General features: G+C 41.3%; 1 protein-coding gene across 1 annotated transcript in view; it reads right to left on the bottom strand.

Moving 5' to 3' along the window:
* TSHR (thyroid stimulating hormone receptor) overlaps positions 1–22,489 on the bottom strand; it is a 117,896-nt gene that overhangs the window by 16,993 nt on the left and 78,414 nt on the right. Inside the window, exons 4-8 of the mRNA XM_080941014.1 lie at positions 22,343–22,417; positions 19,844–19,918; positions 17,330–17,407; positions 13,236–13,304; positions 5,884–5,961 (exon numbers count right to left, since the gene is read on the bottom strand). Coding sequence (XP_080797140.1) covers positions 5,884–5,961; positions 13,236–13,304; positions 17,330–17,407; positions 19,844–19,918; positions 22,343–22,417 — 375 coding nt within the window. The remainder of the gene's footprint in view (positions 1–5,883; positions 5,962–13,235; positions 13,305–17,329; positions 17,408–19,843; positions 19,919–22,342; positions 22,418–22,489) is intronic.

Here is a 22,489-nt window from a genome sequence, read left to right as displayed (position 1 = left end):
ATGAACTATGAATTTACATGACATTTTTTTGCCTTGAGGACATTTTGTCAATGTTGTTTCCTGGGGTTTATTCAGCGAGAATTCCTGTGTTCCATTGTTTGTGTCATCATGGTAAAAGACAAACTCAAAGCCACCCTTTATTTAAACAATTAAATGTGGTAAAATTGTTCAACAAGAGGAGCTTATGCATTATAAATTATTTTTGTAGAGGGGAAACATTATTCTAGAGCATTTAGCACAGACATAAAAGCATTTATTCTGAATGAATATCTCAATCCACTGTAGTGGGTTCTAGGATTTTAGCAATTTTTTTATTTATTTAAAATAAAAAACAAACATTTGAAAGATTATAATGGCTGTATTTTTAGTTGATTAGATTTAAAAAATAGAATATTTGTCTGACTCTGAGGATATCCCCTTTACCTCTATCACCTCTCTCTCCCTCTCTATCCAAAAGGAAGCCTACCAGTAAGGTATACTCTGCAAATGATGTCTCAATAGTTGTTAAGAAGTAATGCTTGTTGGCTGGAGAGATGGCTCAGCGGTTAAGAGCACTGACTGCTCTTCCAGAGGTCCTGAGTCTAATTCCCAGCAACCACATCATGGCCCACAACCATCTCTAATGGGATCTGATGTCCTCTTCTGGTGTGTCTGAAGACAGTGACAGTATACTCATATACACAAAATAAATACATTTAAAAATCATTTTAAAATAAAAAAGTAATGCTGGAATTATAATAGCTGTGACTTAAAATACTATTTTTCTATGTCAGTGGTTACAGTAGTAAGAGATCTAATTAATAAATGAGGCTTTGGGGTTGGGGGTACCCCAAGTATCTGTAGAATGAAGATTCCTAGAGCCGAAGCTGCCCATCCCCCGATCTTGCCCAGACTTCAATATATATGCACAATGCAGAATCGGTCCTGTCTTTATTTGCTCTGCAGAGGCTTCTGTGATACTCTTTTATTACCACGAAGGTGGGGCTCTGTCTTAAGAAGCATGAGGTGCTTGAGTTGTTTCCTCAGTAACTTAGTTTCAGAGCCAGGCACTGTAACACATTTGTTTGGTTTGCAATGATGTTGTAGTCAGTATGAAGAGCAGTCTTATCAGATTAGTTTTCTAAGTTTGAATTCCTAGGAGGTTTCCTTCTCCAAGACAACTGCTACAGGAGTTCCTCTGAGCAATCCAGCAAGAAAGACAGGGTCCAAGCTGACATGGGTTTCCAAGCCAGATTCTCTTCTCTTTTGAGGGTGTTATGGTTCCTTATAAGCAGCTAGGAGACACAGAAGAGCTGTAACCAAATACCCGGGATGTGGTAGAACCAGGGTTAAAGGTGAAGAGGGCCACACCCTGTAAAGAGTTCTTTGGCTACACTAATATCTTCACAGCCACCGTGCAGTGGGCCTTTCTCATCTGATCAGCTTCTCCACGAGATGATTTCAATGTTCTTTAAAGTGTGTGGTTCAAACATAGCTTATATTTTCTAGTAGTCTTTCTTACCCCACCCCCATCCAGGTCCTTTAATGAGGTCTTTGTTAAATCATAGTAACCGGAGCTAGTATTTTGATTTTCCATATATCTCTTAGGGTTCTTCTTACATTAATTGTATGTTTTATATATAGCCACTTACTTAACGCTTCCCTTAAGTTTTGTTTTAGCCCGTCTAAGAGTTGTCATCTCTTCATTCTAGCTTTTATGGAATTCAGTAGGCATCCTGCAAAATGCCCACGACAGAAGTGAATGAATGAGCTTTATCAGTCTCAGACCGGCCAGCTCCCCTCAGGAATCAAGAGGAAAGGAGTATACATTATTGATGGAAGAGGGTGGTGCTTAGAGCTAAAACCGACTTCCTTTAGGACCAAAATGCTACCCAGGATCACAACTCGGTACAAGTAGACAAACAACCCAATGTGAAAATGGACACAAGATTTGAACAGATGTTTTTCAAGAGAAAATATAGAAATGCTAGTAAGAATATTAAAAAATGATTAACATCACTAATTTCAGGAAGCCACAAACTGAGACCACAATAAGATAGCATTTACACATCCTGTAATGACTAGACTCAAACAAATGAATAGTAAAGGTAGGTGTGGTAGTGAATGCCAAAAATCCCAGCACTTGGGAGCTGGCAGCAGGAGGTGCTTCAAAACAGCGTCTCCAAACACTTAAGGGTTTGGGATGTTGCTCAGTGGTTACAATGTTTGCCTAGTATATGCAAGCCCTGGCTTCAGTTTTCAGCAGCACACACACATTCCCACACAAATACATATTGATAAGAAAGAAAAAAAAAAGTTGGCCGGCATGAAGCTCTCATATATTATTGATGGGAATAGAAAAATGAGACAACCAGCCAGGTGTGGAGAGATGGCTCGGTGGTTAAGAGCATCGGTTGCTTTTTCAGAGGACACAGGTTAAATACCGAGCACTCACATAGCAGCTCACAACTATCTGTGACTCTGCTTCTAGGGGATCTGGCATCTTCTCATAGAGACAGACATACATGCAGGCAAAATACCAATGTACATAAAAAGTACGTTGTTTTTGTTTTTTGGCTTTTTTTTTTTTTTTTTTTTAGTCAAAGATGCATCAGGAATCAGGATGCTAGAAAAAACTTTACCATGAAACTTCTGCTAAGACTCTAAACTTGTGGTGATCACAAGCAGCCAAAGAAAACAGACTTTTATTTAAACCAAGAACGTTGGCAGTACAGCGCCTGGGGTTTTCAAATGCTGAACTTGAAAATAGTTGACAGCAACAAATACTTATTTGTGTTGATAAATGTAATGCAAACTCAAGGATATAAACACCAAGATTGTCTCTCTTAAGAGGCACTTATAATAGAAGTTGGGACTATTATGGTAATTACTACCAGCATGCTAAGTGCTGTTAAGGTGAGTTACATAATTCAGAATCTAGAGAGCACTGACAGTTATAGAAGGTATTACATTTCCACATGTTGTTTTCTTTGCCATTATAAACACAAAGAGCTCCTCTTTCAAAATAAAGTGGGAAGGAAAGAAGGCAGTCAAAGAATAGAAAGTATAAATATGGAAAGGAAGATTGAGTATCTCCATGACAAAATTAATCAATAAAAATGTCATTAAATTCCCAAGCTAAATTAAAAGGCCTTTTGCCCGGGGGGGGGGGGGAGGAAGGGACCCCAATAAGGACGGCTGAATAGATGGTATCTTAGATTTGTGCCTGGTGGAAATCAAATTCTCCTTTGAGAAATGACCTTGAAAAAGTATAGGCAAGTTTAATGATTTTTGTTGACTGTTGGGGGAAAACTATTTCTCTACCAAGATACTGCAGGAGGCAGAAACACACATAATATAAAATTCCCTTTTCTTTAGATGACATTTTGGGCTTTTCAGATTTAGCTTGTAGATCAAGTGGCAACCAAGCCATTTGACACTCAGTTACAGTGTGTCATCCGTTCACTGGATGCTTGCTAATTTCTGTTGTGGTGAGGGCATTATGAAACTATAGGTATAGTCCCTTTCCTGAGGGACCTTAGAATCTAATTAGGGGAACATTGCAGGAAAGAAAATGAAGATTTTGATACAACAGGTTTAAGAGAAAAATTAAAGAGACATTACAGGTCATGCATACACAGTTTTAGGAACTTCCATGCTTGGCATTTGAGAAATGATACTGTTCATTTCTCTGCTCTTACGGAACTTCCAACCGACGACAATTTCTTTAAGTCTGTCTGTCTTTTATTTGATTTAATTAATTTTTTTTGTCACTATAATGATTGGTACTTGTTAGCTTTTGAACCCAAGACAGGACAAGTCTCACTCAGTACCTTCAGGTTCCTCCCAGCATTCCTTGTTAGCATTTTCTCTAGGCAATGCCCAACAGTTACCTAGCAACTCAGGCTTCCCCCTCTCTCTCCCTGTCCCTCTCCCTCTCCCTCTCCCTCTCCTTTTTCTTCTTCTCTGTCCCTTTTCTTTTCTCTGCCTCTACGCTATTACCAAGACCCCCTTCTCAGCCCCCCCCCCCAAATTAGACCAGTCTATGGCTGATACCGGGGATGGGGGGAAGTTGCAGGGGAAGGGGTGCCTTAGCCTCCTTCTCACCCCATCATAAAGCATTTTATGAAACACCCCTCCTCATTCTGCCCCCTTCCCTAAACCTCTTGCTCTCAAGGCCTGGGCTTCTGCATCCCGTCCCCCAGCCTGATCTCCATCCATATAATTCAGCCACATTGGCTATTACGCTCTCGTTGCCCACCTCTCTTGGCTGGTGGCTCTTCTTTTGCTCTCCTCCCTTTCTCCTCTCATGGTCCACATAGTCTGCTGACCATGTTCAGCCTAGACTCTTTCCTCTGACTGCTTCCTTCCTTATATCTATAATAAAAATATTTATACTTAGGAGGAGTCCTGTCTTTCTTTTATTTTATTTTTATCCAGTACTATTAATTAAAAAATTAAAAAGTATTTATCTTGTTTTATGTGTACATGTATCTTGCCTGCATCTATGTATGTGTATCATGTGTGTGCCTGGTACCTTCACAAGTCAAGAGGGTACCAGATGGGTGCTGGGAACTAAACCTAGGTCCTAGCAACAAGTAATCTTAACTGCTGAGCCATCTTTCTATCCCTAATTAATTTTTATATTTTGTGTAAGTATATGCATACATATATATTTGTATATGTATGGCTTGTGTGGGTGCATGTGTGTTTATGTATGTGGTATATACAGGTACATGAAGTTCTGTACTCAGAGACCAGAAGACAGCATCAGGTGTCTTCCTTTTTCATTCACTGCCTCGTTGCCTTTGAGGGAGGGTCTCTCCCAGAATCTGGAGCTCACACCCCCCCCCCATTTAGACTGAAAACCAGTAAGCCCCTGTGATCTTTGTTTGGCTTTGAACCTGGGATAAGGAACTGAAGTGCATATTTTATATATTGAAGCAGAACTGCCCTCCAGGTTCTCCCAGCATCCCTCAGTCCCTACTTGGCATGCCCTGCCCCCAACTCTGAACTTTCCAGCTCAGGAGCTGGGCTGCCCTTCCCCAGAGGCTCTTCCTTGTATAATCCAGACATTTTGATCTCCCATTCTTTTTGTCTCTTTCCCTTTTCTCTCTCCAAGTACTCCCTTTCTGTCTTTCTTTTTCTCCCATCCCTACGGCCCCCACTTCCCTGGCCCCAGTCCTTGGGGGCCAGTTAACTCACCTGAGAATAGCTTCCCAATAAACCTGCCTTTAATATATTCTAATCTGGTTTAAATTGGTTTGTCTTACCAGTGGAGAAATAACCTATCAAACTTGTGTCCTCACCTCTCTCAATGCTGGGCGACAGGTGTGCATGGACCCACTCTGGGATTGTTACTATTAGGTCTCAACTGCAAAGGGTAGATGTCTAGAAACAACATTCTTGGCTCAGCTCACACTGGACTATAGGATTGCTGTGAATACTTTCAGCATTTTTCAGGAGCATGTAAAATGAGTTTCTGTCTGCCAAGGAGAGTCATTTTCTTATCTCCCTTTCCTCTAGCATCTTGCTAAAAGAGGCATCTGGCTCCTTATAGACACATGCCAAAGACAATACCAGTCCCCAAACTCCTTTCATTCCTATTCACTTGAACTTGTTACACACACACACACACACACACACACACACACACACACACACACACACACCATGCTTCAAGCCATGATGATAACAGACTAAATGGCTAAACTGCTGAACTATAAACTAAAGCCCACATAAATGTTATCTTTTATAAGAGTTGCTTTGGTCATGGTGTCTCTTCACATTAGTAGAAATGCTAACTGAGACAGTTGGCATCACCTCTCTTCACACCTCTTTTATTCCAGAAAAGTAAAAGAGAAAATAACAAAAAGCCACTAGCCATTCATTTGTGTTACTCACAGCAAAGTTGGTCCACTGTATACTCCTCCAAAGGCATCTTTGTCTATAGCTGTCAGATATTTATTCTTGTTTAGGTAACTAGACGGAATATGGGGGTGGGGGAGAGAGAGAGAGAATAAATTAGACAATCTTATGCTGTCACATAACATCAGAATAATTAATAAAATGAAATGTAACCAAGGTCACATTAATTTTGAAGATACCTTGCAGCCTTCTGGCTTACGCACCATTCTATGCGTCAGGAAGGCAAAGTTTCATTGTGGCAGGAATCTTTGAAAATGAACTATGTTTAAGGTCTAGTTTGCATATCTACATTTTATCTATGTCTAAATTTCCTGTTTCCTGGCAATCGTTTTTTCTACCCTGACTCAAATTTTGCTTCTTAAGATTGACCATTATTCCCATATATCTTTGAATCTAGACTGTAACTGAAGTCTGGGATGGAGATGGTGAGGGTGGTGGTGGGTGGCAGGGATGGTTCTTTTCTTTGAGCAGAGTTGCCAAATTTAGCAAATTAAAATACACGATGCTACTTTAATTCAATTTACAGATAAACAATGAATAACTTTCAAGCATAACTTTTCCTACCAAAGTTATCTGTTGCTTACCTGAAATTCAAATTTAATTAGACAGCATGCATTTTACCCAACAATAGCAGTCCTGGCATAGGGATACCTATGTTGATGAAATTATTTTGAGTACCTTTCCTGAAAAATGATGGGTAGGTGGATCCAATGTCTTTTACAGCACATTGGCCATTTTAAAGAAAAATATTTCATATACAATTCATGTCACAAAGTGTGTTTGAAATATAATTTTCTCCCAATGAACAAAAGCACCCAAGGATTTTAAAATTGGCTCTTTCCTTCCTCATAGCTCTTTTTGAGAGTACAATTACCTAAAATGAAATCAAGTACATGCATCTTTATTATAAACAACCCCAATTTACACACTTGCATTAACTCATAGCATAGCATTGGCCATTTAAATGTTAGTGAATGACCCTGACTTGATTCAAAACAAATAGAGTAAAAGACCTGTGGGAAGTCAGCTTAATTACAGATAATGATTTGGTTAGCAAGCTTTGCACTACAGGATATGTGTTCTTAAGGACGATGACTCATAATAGTGGAGTAATTGAAGACTTTCACTTAAAATTCTTTCTCCAGAACCTTCATAGAGAGAGTGTTGTCTGGTTAATGGGGTCCAGGTGTGTCTGTAGTGGATCAGCGTGACTAAGAATAGAACAGTCAACCACCCGTGCAGAAGAGTTTTATCACCCTCCCTCTTTTGGGCATGCTAAGGGATTAAACAGAGTAATCAGGATTATAAACAATGAGCTTTAAAAAATTTGGATACAGTTTAGACTCCTTCAATTATTATTATTTTTAAATAGAGGTCAAAGGACTAGTCATTTAAAGTAACACTAGTTTGTCTAGAACTCTCCTGACCTCATCAGAATCTGTAATTACCTAATTTGTTTTCTTATTCAAATACAATGTCTTTCCAATCAGAATGAAGAGCCTAATGCCTTATCCGCTGTCGAACACCCACTGCTACATTTGGTGCTCCATAAATACCTTCTGAGTGGAGGTTAAGCGTGAGCAAACAAGTAAATAAACATAACCTTCCTTCAGAATAGTGACATCGATACATTCGGGGTTTGAGGGTGATACATATGACTGTTTAAAGGAAAAAAAAATAATGATAACTGAAAGAAGATTTAGCATACGATGTGGCGGGTTGAGGGAAATGGGCCTCCCTGGTGGCTGTGACTGCTGAGGCAGCTCTTTTCCAGAGAACGGTTCATGCATGGCCTCTTTGCGTAGTTTCTGAGCACATGCTTCCAGAGTGTCCTAGGTAGCTCTCAGTTACAACAAAATGATGAATGTGATCAGTGTAAAAAGAGAAATGGCTTCATTTTGTTCACAGTTGTGGAGATGAATAGATGACTTTATTTTTATTTTTGTGCCTGTAATACTCTGGCCCACTATGGTAGGAGTGCGAGGCAAATTTTTATTTTCTTTGAACTGTGACTGGGCACCTAATAAGAGAGGAAAAAGAAGGGACTAAGACCAATATACCCTTCATAGGAATGTCCCCAATAACTCAACTTCCTTTTATTAATCTTTATTTCTTAAGAGTTCTACCATTTCCTACTGACACCAAGGTGAGAACACCAAAACTTTAACCCATGGGTTTTGGGGGGTATTCCAGATACTGTCTACACCAGAGCAGGCCACTAAGTTTCTTGTGGAGGAGACCAGTCTTCTGGATGTCACACACCTGAGTACGATGCCAAAGCAACCTCTGCACATGTTCCCAGTGGGTTCATGTCATATAAAGCTCGAGTCACAGAACTCTCTTGTTCACAGATTCATTCAGTCAACCCATTGTGTCTACGAAGACCTTTTGTTTGTTTGTAACTGGAGTGGGTAAGACCCACCTTGGGAAGAAAAAAACCCAACTGGAGAAAGACTCTTGATGAACACAATTTGTTATATGACAACCATGTTGGGCACAGTGGCCACACTGGCTTGTAACTCTTTCTGGACCCTTGGCCCAACTCAATCACAGTTGGCACACTTGGCTCAAAGTCAAGTAAGCTCTGCTAAGCTCTGCTCTTTCCTGGCCTTCATCTCCAGTGATGGAGAGAGAGGAAATATCTGCTCTAATCAGCAGAAATTATCATAAAACTAAATTATCACTTGTCCAAATTTGTAGTGTTCTCATCTGATACTTAATATACCCCTGAGGACCAGAAGACTGCTTGATAAGCGCGTGGGTTTACCAGAAATGTTGCAGAAGACTTCAGACTGAAGAAGGCAGCCAGAGTCCAGAATGGGAGAAAGAATGTAGCAGGAGGTACGGCCAATGTAAACGGAAATGAACCGGCCTGCCAGAGGGCCTGTTCTCAAAAGACAGTATGGTTGTTTGGGTACTTAACCTCTGAAGATGGTAACGTGCTCAACAATGAACCTGCCATGGTTTCCTGTTTGGTGTGTTGGTTTTTTTGGTTTTGTGTTTTGAAACAGGGAAGCCTTGGATGACCTTGGACCCATGATTCTCTTCCACATCCTGAGGATCTGGTAGTTTTCAGGGCCACCTCTTTTAGTTTTGAATCTTTCTGACTTTTCCTTGCAGCTTCTACCAGAAGCTAATGAAAGGGAATTATAGACACCGAAGCTTTAACCTGCAGGAAGGAAGTGCTTTTAGTAATCTCACTAAACACATGCTATTTTCTGGGAACGCCAGTCTCCTTAGGCTGGTTTCTTGATCACACCTTATCCCCAAACTGTGCTGTACACATTGGCTTAGGTAAATCACTCACACAGCTTGGTAAACCATATGGGAGCCTCTTCTAGACTATGACCGTTTTACGTGATAACAGAAGATGAACACAAAGAAAGTTCAAAAGGTTAGGAGGACTTGTCAGAAGTGACGAGAGGAGGAGAGTTCACCTAAAAGTCAGAATTGATAATGTGATTGGAAAGGCTCCTAGGAAAGCCTTAACAATTCCTTCAAAAGTAAAACAGATGCTGCTAACCCTGTCTGCCTAATGCCTCGCCAGTATTCGGATGGGCTCTGCCTCTCTGAGAACTTGGTGAAGAAATGAACTGTTTCCTACATTCCCACACTTCAATACTCCAGAATATCTTCTCTGACTGAAAACGTTGTATTTTAGTGAGGGGAGAAAACTGAGGTTGGAAAAAATGGAGACAGCAATGAAAGGTATCCAACTGACAGGCTCAGCATTATGTTTTGTGTGTGTGTGTGTGTGTGTGTGTGTGTGTGTGTGTGTGTGTGTGTGGTGTTCAAGTTCTCTTGGGCTCACTTTTTAAACATTTTTGAGCCCTATTTATTTATGCATTTGAATGTTCTTCCTACATGTGTGTCTGTGTGCTACGGGCATCCAGTGCCTTGGAAGTCAGAAGAGAGGCTCAGGTCACTTGGAGCTGGTGTTACAGACATCTGGGAGTCATTCTGTACATGCTGGGAATTGAACCTGGGTCTGTTACAAGAGAAGGTGGTTCGCTTAACACTGAGCCAACTCTCTAGCCCCTGGGTTTATTCTTGACACACAGCAGCTGTTCAGCAAAGACTTGTTTGATGAGAAATCAAAGTCTTGTTTCTGGATCATTCACAGGTAGGACAAGTTTCTTCAGCAGTCAGAGAGCTCAGTATGAAAGTGAGGAGTGTGGTGTGCACGGTGAGGACATTCGTGGTCCTCCTGGACTGTGTTCTCTGGGGAGACTTAAGGATGCATTTCAGTTCCAATATAGAGTTTCAGCTCATTCCTTTGTAATGCCTTTAGGGGAAACTAGGGTTGGCTCCTGGCTGTGGTGTGACATTCACATGGGAGTGTGTCTGTGGAGAGCCCCGTGTTTGTTTGCTTGCTTTTGTTTTCCACACGGCTCTTGTTACTCAGTAAACGATGGGGATCCAGCATCGAACCCTCACATAAGTCTAAGGTGAAGCTGCATTGCTCTGTGGAAATCTTGTTGCTTTCAGAGACTGGGGCACTTGTTTATCAACAGTGACAGGTGAGAAAGCATTCAAGACAGCAGTAGGCAGAGGGGACAGCCAACCTTGGAGCATATCCTACAAGCTGTTCAAATACTTATCCCATGAGAAATAGCAGCCTACTTAATCCCATAATCTTCTCTACCGTCATCTTTTCCCAGTGGCTCCGGGCTGTGGTGAATTGCTTCTAATCAGCTAATGTGTGATGCTAATTAGCACATTATTTGTGTTGACTTCTCTGCTCATAATGATTACTGTCTGGGTAGGTCCTTACCATAGCCAAGTTGTATTAATTTATTTATTTTTGGTCCAAAAATGTTTATTTCTAGATAGAAGCTAAACAACTAGAATTCAGCCACAGAAACTTCATCTCAGAGACTCAGACACTGTGGGAGAAGCAACCCGGCTCTAGAAGACTGGATAAAGAGGTGACCTAGCTTATGACTGAGAGCAGTCCAACTTCCCTTGTGCAAGGATAGTCATACTAAGTGATCTGCCACCCGAGTGATGGCAATGTGCTTGGCTCTCGGTGAAACCACAGGGCGAGGAGCTATCCCTCATTTGCCATGATTTTCACAAGCTTCTAACTGAGGAGGGAAGTGCTTGCCTCCAGTGCCTGTCCTCACTGTGGGATTTATCCAACTTGGCCGAGAAAACATTACTCCCTCACACTACAACACTGGGTGTGACTGAGGTCAGACCTGATCATAGCAGTGCACTGGTATGAGGTAGACGCTTGCAGTTTCGGATAACAAAGTTATTTCAGCTAGAACCTAGAGATATTTAATCACACTTCTAGAGAGGGTATGCTATTTATGATCTTTGAACCATGGTAGGAAAGTTATTATAGAAGATTAACAATGCTTTTCTTAGCTTGAAAACCCAGTAAATACTGAGCTACGTTACAAAATATGAGTCTAGAGAGATGACCAGGCGCGAGAGCACGTTCCATGCAGGTTTGACTACTGGAGTTTGATTCCTGGAACCCTAGTAAAGGCCTGGAGTGGTGGCACATATGTCATCCCAGCATCCCTATACTGGGATCAGAGATAGAGACATTAAGAAGATCTGAAGCTTGTGGACCAGCTAGCTTGGAGTGATTGCTTTCAGACCAAAGGAGGAAATATTTGATGGTATTTTCATAATATTAAATGCTGATGTTTAAAAACCATGGGACAAATTTAGAGAAAATCATACCGATTTCTCCAAGGAAGGAAACCAACATCTTCGCACAGTCTACACTTATATATTTTCTAACTGATGTACATTTTGAATTGGACAAATTTCTTTCTAACACACTTTGATCATCAGTGTAGCTGGGTTTGTATTGACTCTACAATTTTTATTTTTATTGTGATCAGGAAGCACATGGCTTTTGCTTCTCTTTTCTTTGCTAGTGGCTAGCACAGTGTTTTGTGCGCTGTAGACCCTCACTAGCTGCACTGAGATGTCAATGAAGGACTGTGTAAGACTAATGCAATTGGGCCTTCCAGCTCTGTAGATTTTAAGTGCAAGAATGTATGTGTCCTGTGGTGTCTTTCAGAGCTTCCCTGTAATTATATATTTAAAGAAACAAATAAAATCACGCCGTCACAATTCCTGTTTTACCAAATACTCAAGTGAGTCATATTCTAACCCTTCCTCTCATAGAGACTAGAAGGAAACCTAAAAGCCTTATCAAGAGCTAGACTCCACCTCCACAAGATGTAGAGGACCTTGCCTAACTATGAAGAATCCACTACTCACTTTAAAATGGAACCATCCCAGAAGTCAGTACTTAACAACGGTAACCAGAATATCAACCCAAAGCACTTAATCTCCGCATGTGTTCTTTTCCACCTAGGCCCTCTGTGTTTAGTTGTGTAGCTATTTTAAAAGTCAGTCCACGGGCTACAGCATCAGCATCGTGAAAGGGTGTGTTAGAAATACAGACTCCCACGGCTCAGAGTCCACAGATCAGCATCACTATTGCACAAGATCCCTCGATGGCTTGCGTGCCTCATAGTGTTTGAGAAGCAAAGATGTGCACAATACGTTTAGAGGGCTTTCAGGCTCTGCAGTCAGCAACTATGTGAGGAACGCTTAAAGAAGGGAGAGTAGAGAATCATAGGAGGCAGTGAGTGACATGTCACTGTAAGAAACGAGCAGCTGAGTTTGGAAGGAATATATAACTGCTAAAGAAATAAGAAAGGGTATAATATCAGGTGAAGCATAATTTTAATTGCATCATTAGGGAGGTAGAGGCAAGCAGATCTCTGTAAGTTCAAGGCCAGCCTTGTTTACATAGCTAGCTCCATGACAGCCAGGGTTACATAGTAAGGCACTACTTCTCCAAAAAAAAAAAAAAAAAAAAAAAAAAAAAAATGTATTGTAAGACAGATATAAGTCTGTTCTTTTGTTTGTCTGGTTTGGTCATTTGGGTATCATTTACTTCTAGGAAATGGAAAAACATGTCAAAACAGATTGCATAACTTTTTGAAAACATCTTTGGGTGCAAAGATACTCTTTCACTTCATGTACTAGCAAATGAACAGTCTCTCTCTCTCTCACACACACACACACACACACACACACACACACACCATGCACCTCTATAAGGTAACTGATGGTGACAGTATCTCCATTTTATTGAGAATGAGAGCTTCTGGGTTTTGAACTAGGGCCAACATTAAGCATCCACTTCAGACGGCCCTTGTCAAGTTCCTTTAGCATTACTTCCAAGGGTTGAGATACTTAAAATAGATCTCAACAGAACTGAGATCATCTGGATAGTCCTGGGAATGAGATGTGGGGGATGGTGGCAGTTACCACGGTTACCCTAAACTTACACGGCATCCAGCTTTGTTCCATTGAAAGCATGTCCTTGAATTGAAGTAAATCCATTGTTGTATAGTTTCCTAAAATCAAGAGAAGAGAGAAAAAAACCCCAATGACTATGTAGTTCAATGATACAGTACTTGCCTAGAAAATGAAAGGTGCTGGGTCACTGAATTCCCAGAACTGAATAAACAAGTAAATAAAGCAGATGACCTATGGGATATGTGTTGTTCATTTTTTTTTTCTGTCTCAAGAGTTGGATTTCATCTCTTTAGTATCAAAAATGTGCATAAAATTTCTCACATCATTCATATGTACTCTTCAAGAAAAATGTAGAGTATGCCTTGTTTGGGACATAAATTGTTTCCTAGTTCGAAGCTCCATTTTCCAGTCTTGGGTGCCAGTAAGTCAGCTTTTCCTCAAGAGCAGACTTAGAAGAAAAAAGGTTTGCAAAGTGCACGCACATGCAGATATCCATAGAAGTCAGAAGAGGGCATTAGATCATCTGGAGCTGAGTTACAGGCAGTTTTTAGCTGCCTGATGTGGGTACTGGGAACCAGACTTAGGTCTTCTGCAAGATTAGTAAGCACTGTTAACTGCTGAGCCTTCCCTCTAGCCCCTAGGGATTTTTCAATGACGGCACATTAAAGGGAAGAGTGTTTCAGGTGCTAGTTAAGCTCATGTCAACACTGGAGGAGTGACAACAGTTTTAAAGATGACCACTTGAGAAGACATTCATCTGAATGTACAGATTGTTATTTTTTAATTTAAAATGTTTTTACCTTCTTTCAAAAAATTCCACTTATCCCCAGAGTTTATCATAAGCCAAAGGCTTAGTGGTTATAGGTGGGATTGAGCCAAATAGAAGAATCTAAGAAGGTAGATAGATCATGCTCTTTTGTGATAAGCTTTTGAATATTTTAACAGGCAATGCTTCTGCAGCTAATTAATTTTTCTACCTAGATTCCCAGGAGCCAGCCTGAAATATTACCACCCGTGATTCCTTGTGAACTTACTGAGACATGGGAGTGACTTGCCAAGAACCTGTTAGTCTAAACTTGTCAGGGATCAGGCTCCCTTACCTCAGATACAATTCTTCTCACCTACCAAGACCCATACACCTCTGCAGTGTAAGGGACCCCAGACTGGAACTCTAAGATATGTAGTTACTTGTGGACATTGGCATAAAGAGGCAACAGCCAGGGCCAGAACCACAGGTACTGCCTCCTAAGGAATTTCTTGAGACAGGTATGGGAGAATTTCAATAATAATGGAATCTATAACATATACACTTCATAAACTAGTAACTACAGAGGGCTCTCCAAGTTTGCAATCAGGCCTGGTCCTGCCATTTACTAGCTGGGTGATCCTGAGACTCTCACATCCTCTTCCATTCGGTTTTCTTCCTTGTAATCTCTAGAAATAATGATGCTAATACTTCATTCCAAGTTGCTAGGGAGACCAAGGCACTGTAGTTAGTAACGATGAATGCTTAAAAGAAATACCATGCTGAAGGAGAATTCTAAAATTTGAATTTATTCTGGATGGTTGGAAGAAACGTCATTAAATTCACTTTTCCTGAACTGCAACCCTCTTTACAAATATGTGAAAAAAATTATACACGTCTTAATTTTCTCCCCCTTTGTCATGATGGTCTGGAGAGATGGGGCGGGTAGTAAGTACTGGCCATGTAAGCATGGAGACCCAAATGTGGATCCCTAAGAGCCACTTAAACACTCAAGCAGAGTAGCATGTGCCTGGAACCCTTGTCCTGGGTGTGGGGTGAACATAGGTGGATACTTGGAGCTCAGTGAGCAGCCAGCCTAGCCAAACCAATGTGCTTCACGCTCAGCCAAAGACTCTGTCCCTAAAAATACAAATGGAGAGTAATTAAGAAGAAAATAATGTCTTCCCGTAAGCCTGTACACATGACTACGCACACCTGCATGCACACATGCATACGCCTACACTAATGAGTAAATACCATGAGTGCGTGTGCACACACATACCCACCCCCCACAGATAGACACATGTTGTTTGTTTGATTTATATTTTGGACACTAAAAACTTCATGGGTCAGTACGTTTTTTTTGAAAGGTATAAATGGCAAAAGAAAAAGGAAGTGGGGACACAGGACACATCTGTTGTTAGACATTTTCCTTGAACAGTTAATCTTTTGAGCTTCATTAATCTTCTAGGAAGAAAGAAGATTATTATAATAATAATAATATTATATAAAGATATAATAATAATAATAATGATGATGATGATGATGATGATAATAATAATAATAATAAATAATAATAAAACACCTGAAAAGATAATTGACAAACTCATGCGATTTTCACCTCTACATCGAGGATCTCACCATTGTCCCCTAAAGGAGACACTGGACAACTTTCTTTCGAAAGAGAAAGGACTTGGGAAGATGCTACCCAGTGAAACGCAAACCTTTACAGGGGACGAGCATAGCCTTGAAGTTAGAAACTGAGCGGACTAAGAGCCCACTGTTGCTAAAAGGAAAGGTGGCTGAGTTGCAGCCATTTGTATTTTCCCAAGAGCTCCACCTATGTTGGGAAAAACATATTTGACCTGCTCCACTAGGGGAGAACGGCTGTGGTAGTGCACATGACCCAGATGGATACATAGGCAGTGGCTTGGAAAAAAAGGTCCCTGGGAAAAGCTGAGTGGAGGCTTGGATCAATTTGGTTGGGAACTAAGTCAATAGGATCTGCATCTAGCAAAGAACTCTAGGCGGCAATGTAGCCAGAGATGGAGAACTCTGGAGACCATATAGGTAAACATAACAAAACAAAACAAAAACCCAGTAGCCTTGAGTCGGGGTAATGCTATGGAAACAGAGAGGAGGGTCTGCAGAAATGGCCCTAATTCCTCTTGTGGCTATCACAATGAGAGGAGAGATTTCTGCCAGCACAAAGTTAGCTTGTCTTTTAATATTCCCATTAAATCTCCCCGTTTAGAATATTTTATGACTCTCCCTGATTTAGTAGCCACTTTGATTGCTTCCTGTGTTTTGAAACTGGGTCTGGAACTTGCCAAAAAGCCAAGGATGATCTTGAATCTCAGAACCTCCTGCCTCTACCTCCAAAGTGCTGGGATTACAGGCCTGTGTTACCATTCCCCATTTATAGGGTAATGGGGATGGAACCCAGGGCTTCATGCATGCCAGACAAGCACTATATTTATTTATAGGGCTACATGGTCATCTTTCCGCATCTACTTTTGAACATCCAAAGAGCAGGTCATGAAATCTGAGCAAAACCACTCTTTTTTACTGAACAAGCAGTTACAGGAGCTCTGTCATAGCTTGTGATGTCAAAGTGCAAGTGTGTTTGCAGAATATGAAAAGCCCTCAGTGACACTACTCTGTATTCAGAGACTGGGTGACAGTCACAAACTCTGTGGAACTTCTACAGCAGTGGTTCTTAACCTTCCTAAGCTGTGACCCTTTAAAACTGTTCCTCAGGTTGTGACGACCCCAACCATAAAACTATTTTTGTTGCTACTTCTTAAGGGTCATCTTGACACTGTTATGAATTATAATGTAAATATCTGGTATGCAGGACGTCTGATATGTGACCCCTGTGAAAGTTCACTTGACCCCCTCCCCAAAGGGATTGCGCCCCACAGCTTGAGAACCACTGCTCGGTAGATTTGAGATATTTGGCTATAGGATCCTGTGCCACAAAGCCTCCAGACCATATCTGATCCACACTTGGTTTCCATAGAGGAAAATGACGATCCAGACTTGCCCAGTGACTCATGTGTGTCTGTGCGACTTCTTGTGCTTTGCAGTGGCAGTTGCTATGTGGCAGTGCGACTTGGACAGTCAATCTGGCCCTCGGAACAAATGCACCAGCCCCTATCATAAGAGAACATTCTTATCTCATCCTGTTTGTGGTCTACAGAATGTCACATCACAAGGTATTACTCAGTTCTACGAAACCCTTCCAGATACAGAGTGTACCTTAGAAGGCAGCATCCTTTCAAACTCAGACACACTTTTAGTGCAGGGACAGGTAGCACACCGACAATAGCTCAGGATAAAATTCAGGTGTGGGCAAGGGTGAAACTGGATACTCACAGGGTCAGGGTTTCATTGCACAGTCCCTGGAATGCGTTCTCGGGGACTGAAGTCATGTAAGGGTTGTCTGTGATTTCGCTGCAACAGAAAGCGATGCACACTGTTGAGAGAAGGCACACACTGGAAATGGCTTCTTCCTGCATCTATGCGCTTTAAGGACAACATGTATCAGTTTTAGCAGTTCCTTTGGCCTGATTCTGAGCACTGCTGGTCACACAAGATGGCAAGAGCTGTTCTAGATGGACACACATTCAGAGTGGAGCACACATCAAGAAGACAAGTTTCCCGGTGTGCTGAGGTCTCTGCCTTACTCCTTATCTCAAAGCAGATGGAGCCGAGAGACTTCTGCATCTGCAACACTATGTCCACAGCAACTAGAATTTTCTATGTCAATAGAAGGATCAGGGGGAAGGGATCAATGGATTTCACTTCATGAGTATCATTATAATGTCCTCTATTTGTGAAACATAGCCAGCCAGGTCCTCCCAGAGGACTGCTTATGGTTACCTGGAACTGAACTGTAGCAAAGACTCATGGTCATGTTTTCCCCCCTAGGGAAAAAATGTTAAGAGTTTGCAGCATGCTAGGTAGTGGTGGCGCACGCCTTCGATCCAAGTACTAGGCAGGCAGAGGCAAGTGGATCTCTACACAGCGAGCTCCTGGATAGCCAGGGCTGCACAGAGGAACTCTGTCTCAGAAGAAAAAGGGGGTGGGGGCTTGCAGCTAGTCATCTACACTTTGCTGATTCTGTTTCCATACTTTCTCATTCGCAGGATTAGGTGAGACCAGTGGTCTGACTGATGCTTGAACAATAGCATCAGAGTTGATCCAAAGCACAGCCTTCATTTGGATCTCGTGGTTCTTTGCTTTCCTGTTTGGTAAAAAGGAGACCAATAACTTCCCTTTATGCCTTCAAAGGTGGCTGAGTGGACCAGGAACAGTGAAGAGCTATCAAAAACTATGAAAAATAAACTATCCTTGCTATCAGCAATCCCCTCCCCTGTTCAGTCATTCCCCTCGGAAATCACTTGATCCCTTTTCCCGTTTAAAAATTAAACGCAGGTGGCAGAGCCTTGAGTCAGTTGTGTATAAGGCCTGACAACCCGAGTTCAACTCTGAGACTCTACGCCTGAGTGCTGTTTTCTGACCTCCACATACAGACACATATACACTAAATAAATAAAGCATTGCATGTAAAATGTGAAATAAAATAGGCCAGGAATTGCCCCGATTAAGTGAGGTGAGGAGACCCTCCTTGAGGATGGGAGGCTCCATTTCAGGGGCTCAATTCTGAGTCACTTAAGAGTGGAGGGAGCTTACTGAGTTGTAGCAACGGTGTGTCTCTTGGCTCTTGACTGTGGGTGTGATGTGACCCGTGGCTTTGACTATCCTGAAATGACGGCCTGTAACTTGGGACTGTAGCTAAATAAACCATCTCTTCTTTCCCAGTGCCTTGTGCCCATGGAGATCTGAAAAGGGACTAGGATCCCCTGGAACTAGAGTTCGAAACCACTGTGAGCCACCAGCCACGTGCGTGCTGAGAGCTAAACCTGAGACCTCTTCAAGAGCAGAACCTCTGAGCCATCTCTCCAGCCCCCTCCCCTCTGTTGTCTTTTCACAACAGAAATTAAGCTAGAAAAACTCAAATGAATTGGCTTCCCTACCTCTAATCCCCCTACCCCCAATTCGTTCTCGAACCTTGTGTTAGTTAGGGATAATATTGCTGTCATGAAACTCCATGACCAAAGAAATTTAGGGAGGAAAGGGTTTATTCAGCTTTTATTTCTACCTCACAGTTCATCATCGAAAGAAGTCAGTTGGAGAAAGGATCTGGAGGCAAGAGCTGAGGAAGGGCATGGAGGGGTGCTGCTTACTGGCTTGCTCCCCATGACTTGCTCAGCCTGCTTTCTTATAGAACCCAGGACCACCAGCCCAGGGATGGCTCCACCCACAATGGGCTGGGCTCTTCCTATCAATCATTAATTAAGAAAATGCCTTATCGGCCTGCCTAAAACCTGATTTTATGGAGAATTTTTTTAAAATTAGGGTTCCCTTCTCTCAGATGGCTTTAGCTTGTGCCAAGTTGGCATACAAGCAGCCATCAGAAACTCATGTCAGCCTAGCTTCCTAGTCCCGTTGTCCTAAAAGACCTGCTTCTGTCAGAATAGCCAGTGACTCAGTTAGAAAACTGTGCCCACCCCTCACTCATTCCTCACTCCATCCTTCATTCATTCCTCACTCCATCCTTCACTCATTCCTCACTCCATCCTTCATTCATTCCTCACTCCATCCTTCATTCATTCCTCACTCCATCCTTCACTCATTCCTCACTCCATCCTTCACTCATTCCTCACTCCATCCTTTACTCATTCCTCACTCCATTCTTCCTCACAGCTACCCTGCTCACTGCCATCTCTTGGAATCACCTGCTTTTCCTGGCTTCTACTAGTTCCCATCCCAATTCTTGTCAGGGGTAAACAAAATATACCAAATACTGCATGTTATTATACTTACAGTATAAAGAATACGTCCGTGGAATAAATTTTGGTCAAGTCAGGGAATATTCTAAGTCCAGTATTGAAAATGCCACTACATTGAAAAAGAAGAAGAAATGAAAGTTTCAGGTAGGAAAACCAACAGCTAGGAAGTGTGCTGGAAAGGCAGCAAGCATGAGTACACCCTCCACTCAATTTGGCATGACGGTGGCAAACGTTAACACCAGAATGGAATGGCATTCCTTCAAAGTAGAATAGCTTAATCCAGTCAGTACTAGTGGTGCCTGTGTGCTGTTTAGAATTCTCTGTGAATCATATGAACTCAGTGAGAGTCCTAGAAATAGGAGAGGAAGTGACAATGGAAAGAGAGGAGGGGGCACAAGGAAGGAAAAGAAAAAGATTTCCCTGTTTTAATTGGAAAACACTGTATGTGCATGTTGGGGGATGGGCAGTAAAAGGCCAATGGAAGAAGAACATATGACTACTCAACTCTAAGTTAACTTTCCTGTCTTAAACTCAACATTGTGGCATGGTGGCCCATGCCATCAGTACAGAACTCAAGAGGCAAACGGATCTTGACGAGTTTGAGGTTATTCTGGTCTGCATGGTGACTTCTAGAGCAGCTAGGAGTATCAGCCAGGTCTATGTATAGAGACCCTGTCTCCTATATACCTCCCCCATATCTGCTTCATATTGCATTATTATTTTGCTAAGAATGACTTGCTTGTAGTAGTGATCTGTGGTATACAGCAATGACATTTAAAGAACATGTCCAAAAATAAAGGAAAAATTGAAAGACTAGCTTTCTCCTTCAAAAATTCATGCCATCAATGGAAAAATATGTCAAGACTCAAAGATGTTCAAACTATATTATGAACACAAAATCTTAGATGCTCCTAATGTCTCCAGGATTTAATTTTTGTAATAGTTTCTCAGCTACAAGAACATAGCTGGTAGGAATAGAGCAAGTTTGGAAGGCCTGTTTTGGAGGGGGACAGACTTAGGCCCTACCCAGATATTTTAGCACAAAAACCCCTCGTGTTTTACTGATACATGTTCAAAAATAAATTCAGTTTTGGAGTTTTTCTAAAGAACTCCATTGGATTGAAGAGGCAGCAGGAGCCGGAGAACTCAAAATGAGTAAATGGGATAATCCAGAAGCGACATCCTGTGGGTGTATATGAGACATGGTGGTATTTCAGTTGTGACTTGGCTTCATGAAGAAGAGTACGGCAAAAAAGCCAAAGGGTTTAGTGGAAGCTGGAAATGTATGTTCAGTGAGACTTGTCTCATGACCTTGCTACTCTCCCAAAACCAATAAATGAGTTCCTTTTTTCTTTGATGTCTCCCCTAATTGGCTGATTGACCATCTGCTGAGTTGAAGGCAAGTCTATAAAAGGGTTGACTGCCTTGTCCCACAGATACCTTTCAATCACTCATGCCATTACTCCTGGTCTCTCCCACTCTCATCCTTTCAACACTGGGCTCTTATCGTTTTCCCTAATGAGCCATGTGGTTCTATGTTTATGTGTTATCATGGTGCCCTGTCCCTCTGCCTGCCCCTTCTAACATTGTGTTGCACTTCCCAAATAACTTGTCTCCATCCTTAAACATTTGCCTCATAGAATATTTGTGGGATTTATTTCATTTTAAAAGCTGGAATAGATTGTTTCTAGGCATAGAGATTAATGGTGGGTTTTTTAAAATCTTTATTACACTGTCTTTTTTTTCCTTCTAACTTTAAAAATTGCATTTGTGCAAGAAAGAAGGTTCTTGCAGCTGGTGTCCAGAGGGCCTTGGGTCAGATAGGTATGGCCATCTGAGGTATTCTTTCTGTAGTACCTATTGTGTGTTAGGATGGAACAGAACCAAAATGTCCTCTGCAATCATGGAATGGATGGCCAGTTCCCATTAGTCATTACTAAAGTCAAGCAGAAGTGTGTCCCTTCTGCCTCGAGGCTTTGCCTTTTGAAATTTCTAATACTATTTTGTCAACAAATAAAAATAAATAATATAAATACAAACATAAAGATAAACAACCATAAATAATATAAATACAAATAAATATAATATAAACAATATAAATATAAAGAATGTAAATATATGTGTTATTTCCAAACTTTATTGATCAATTGTTCTCAGGATTTTGTTTTGTCCATAGTTAAGACCATATATATATATATATATATATATATATATATATACATACACTTTTTCTTTCCTCATGTTTCTTGGAGAAGGCCTCTGGTCCTAGCATTATGTGCTGCTGAAGTTTTGGAATAGGCTTTAAGCATATGAGCCATTTCACATGGTACTTTTCCCAATGGAAAAGGATGAGAAGTCACAAGAAGTGATCTGATTGTGCCATACACGATTCATAGGATGACAAAAGACAATATCATCTTAGGGAGTTTCTTGATAGACAACAGCATCACAAGTCTAATACACACACATATACATGCACAGATAAAGACAGACAGACAGACAGACACATGATAAAAAAGGAGTCAGTACTCACAGAAATTTGAGCAAGGGAAGCTCTGTCAAGGCATCAGGGTCTATGTAAGTTAAGCTCCTGGTGTTCCGGATTTCTCTGGAAGAGTTACAAGAGCTCTGTCAGCAAAATTCATCCCTTCCTGTTTTCACTAAAGAGAAATCATGAGTA

This window comes from Micromys minutus (genome assembly GCF_963924665.1).
Source record: "Micromys minutus genome assembly, chromosome: 1".
Taxonomy (NCBI): Eukaryota; Metazoa; Chordata; class Mammalia; order Rodentia; family Muridae; genus Micromys; species Micromys minutus.
The sequence above is the reverse complement of the archived record's forward strand: the minus strand, read 5'-3'. Positions and strand labels throughout refer to the sequence as shown.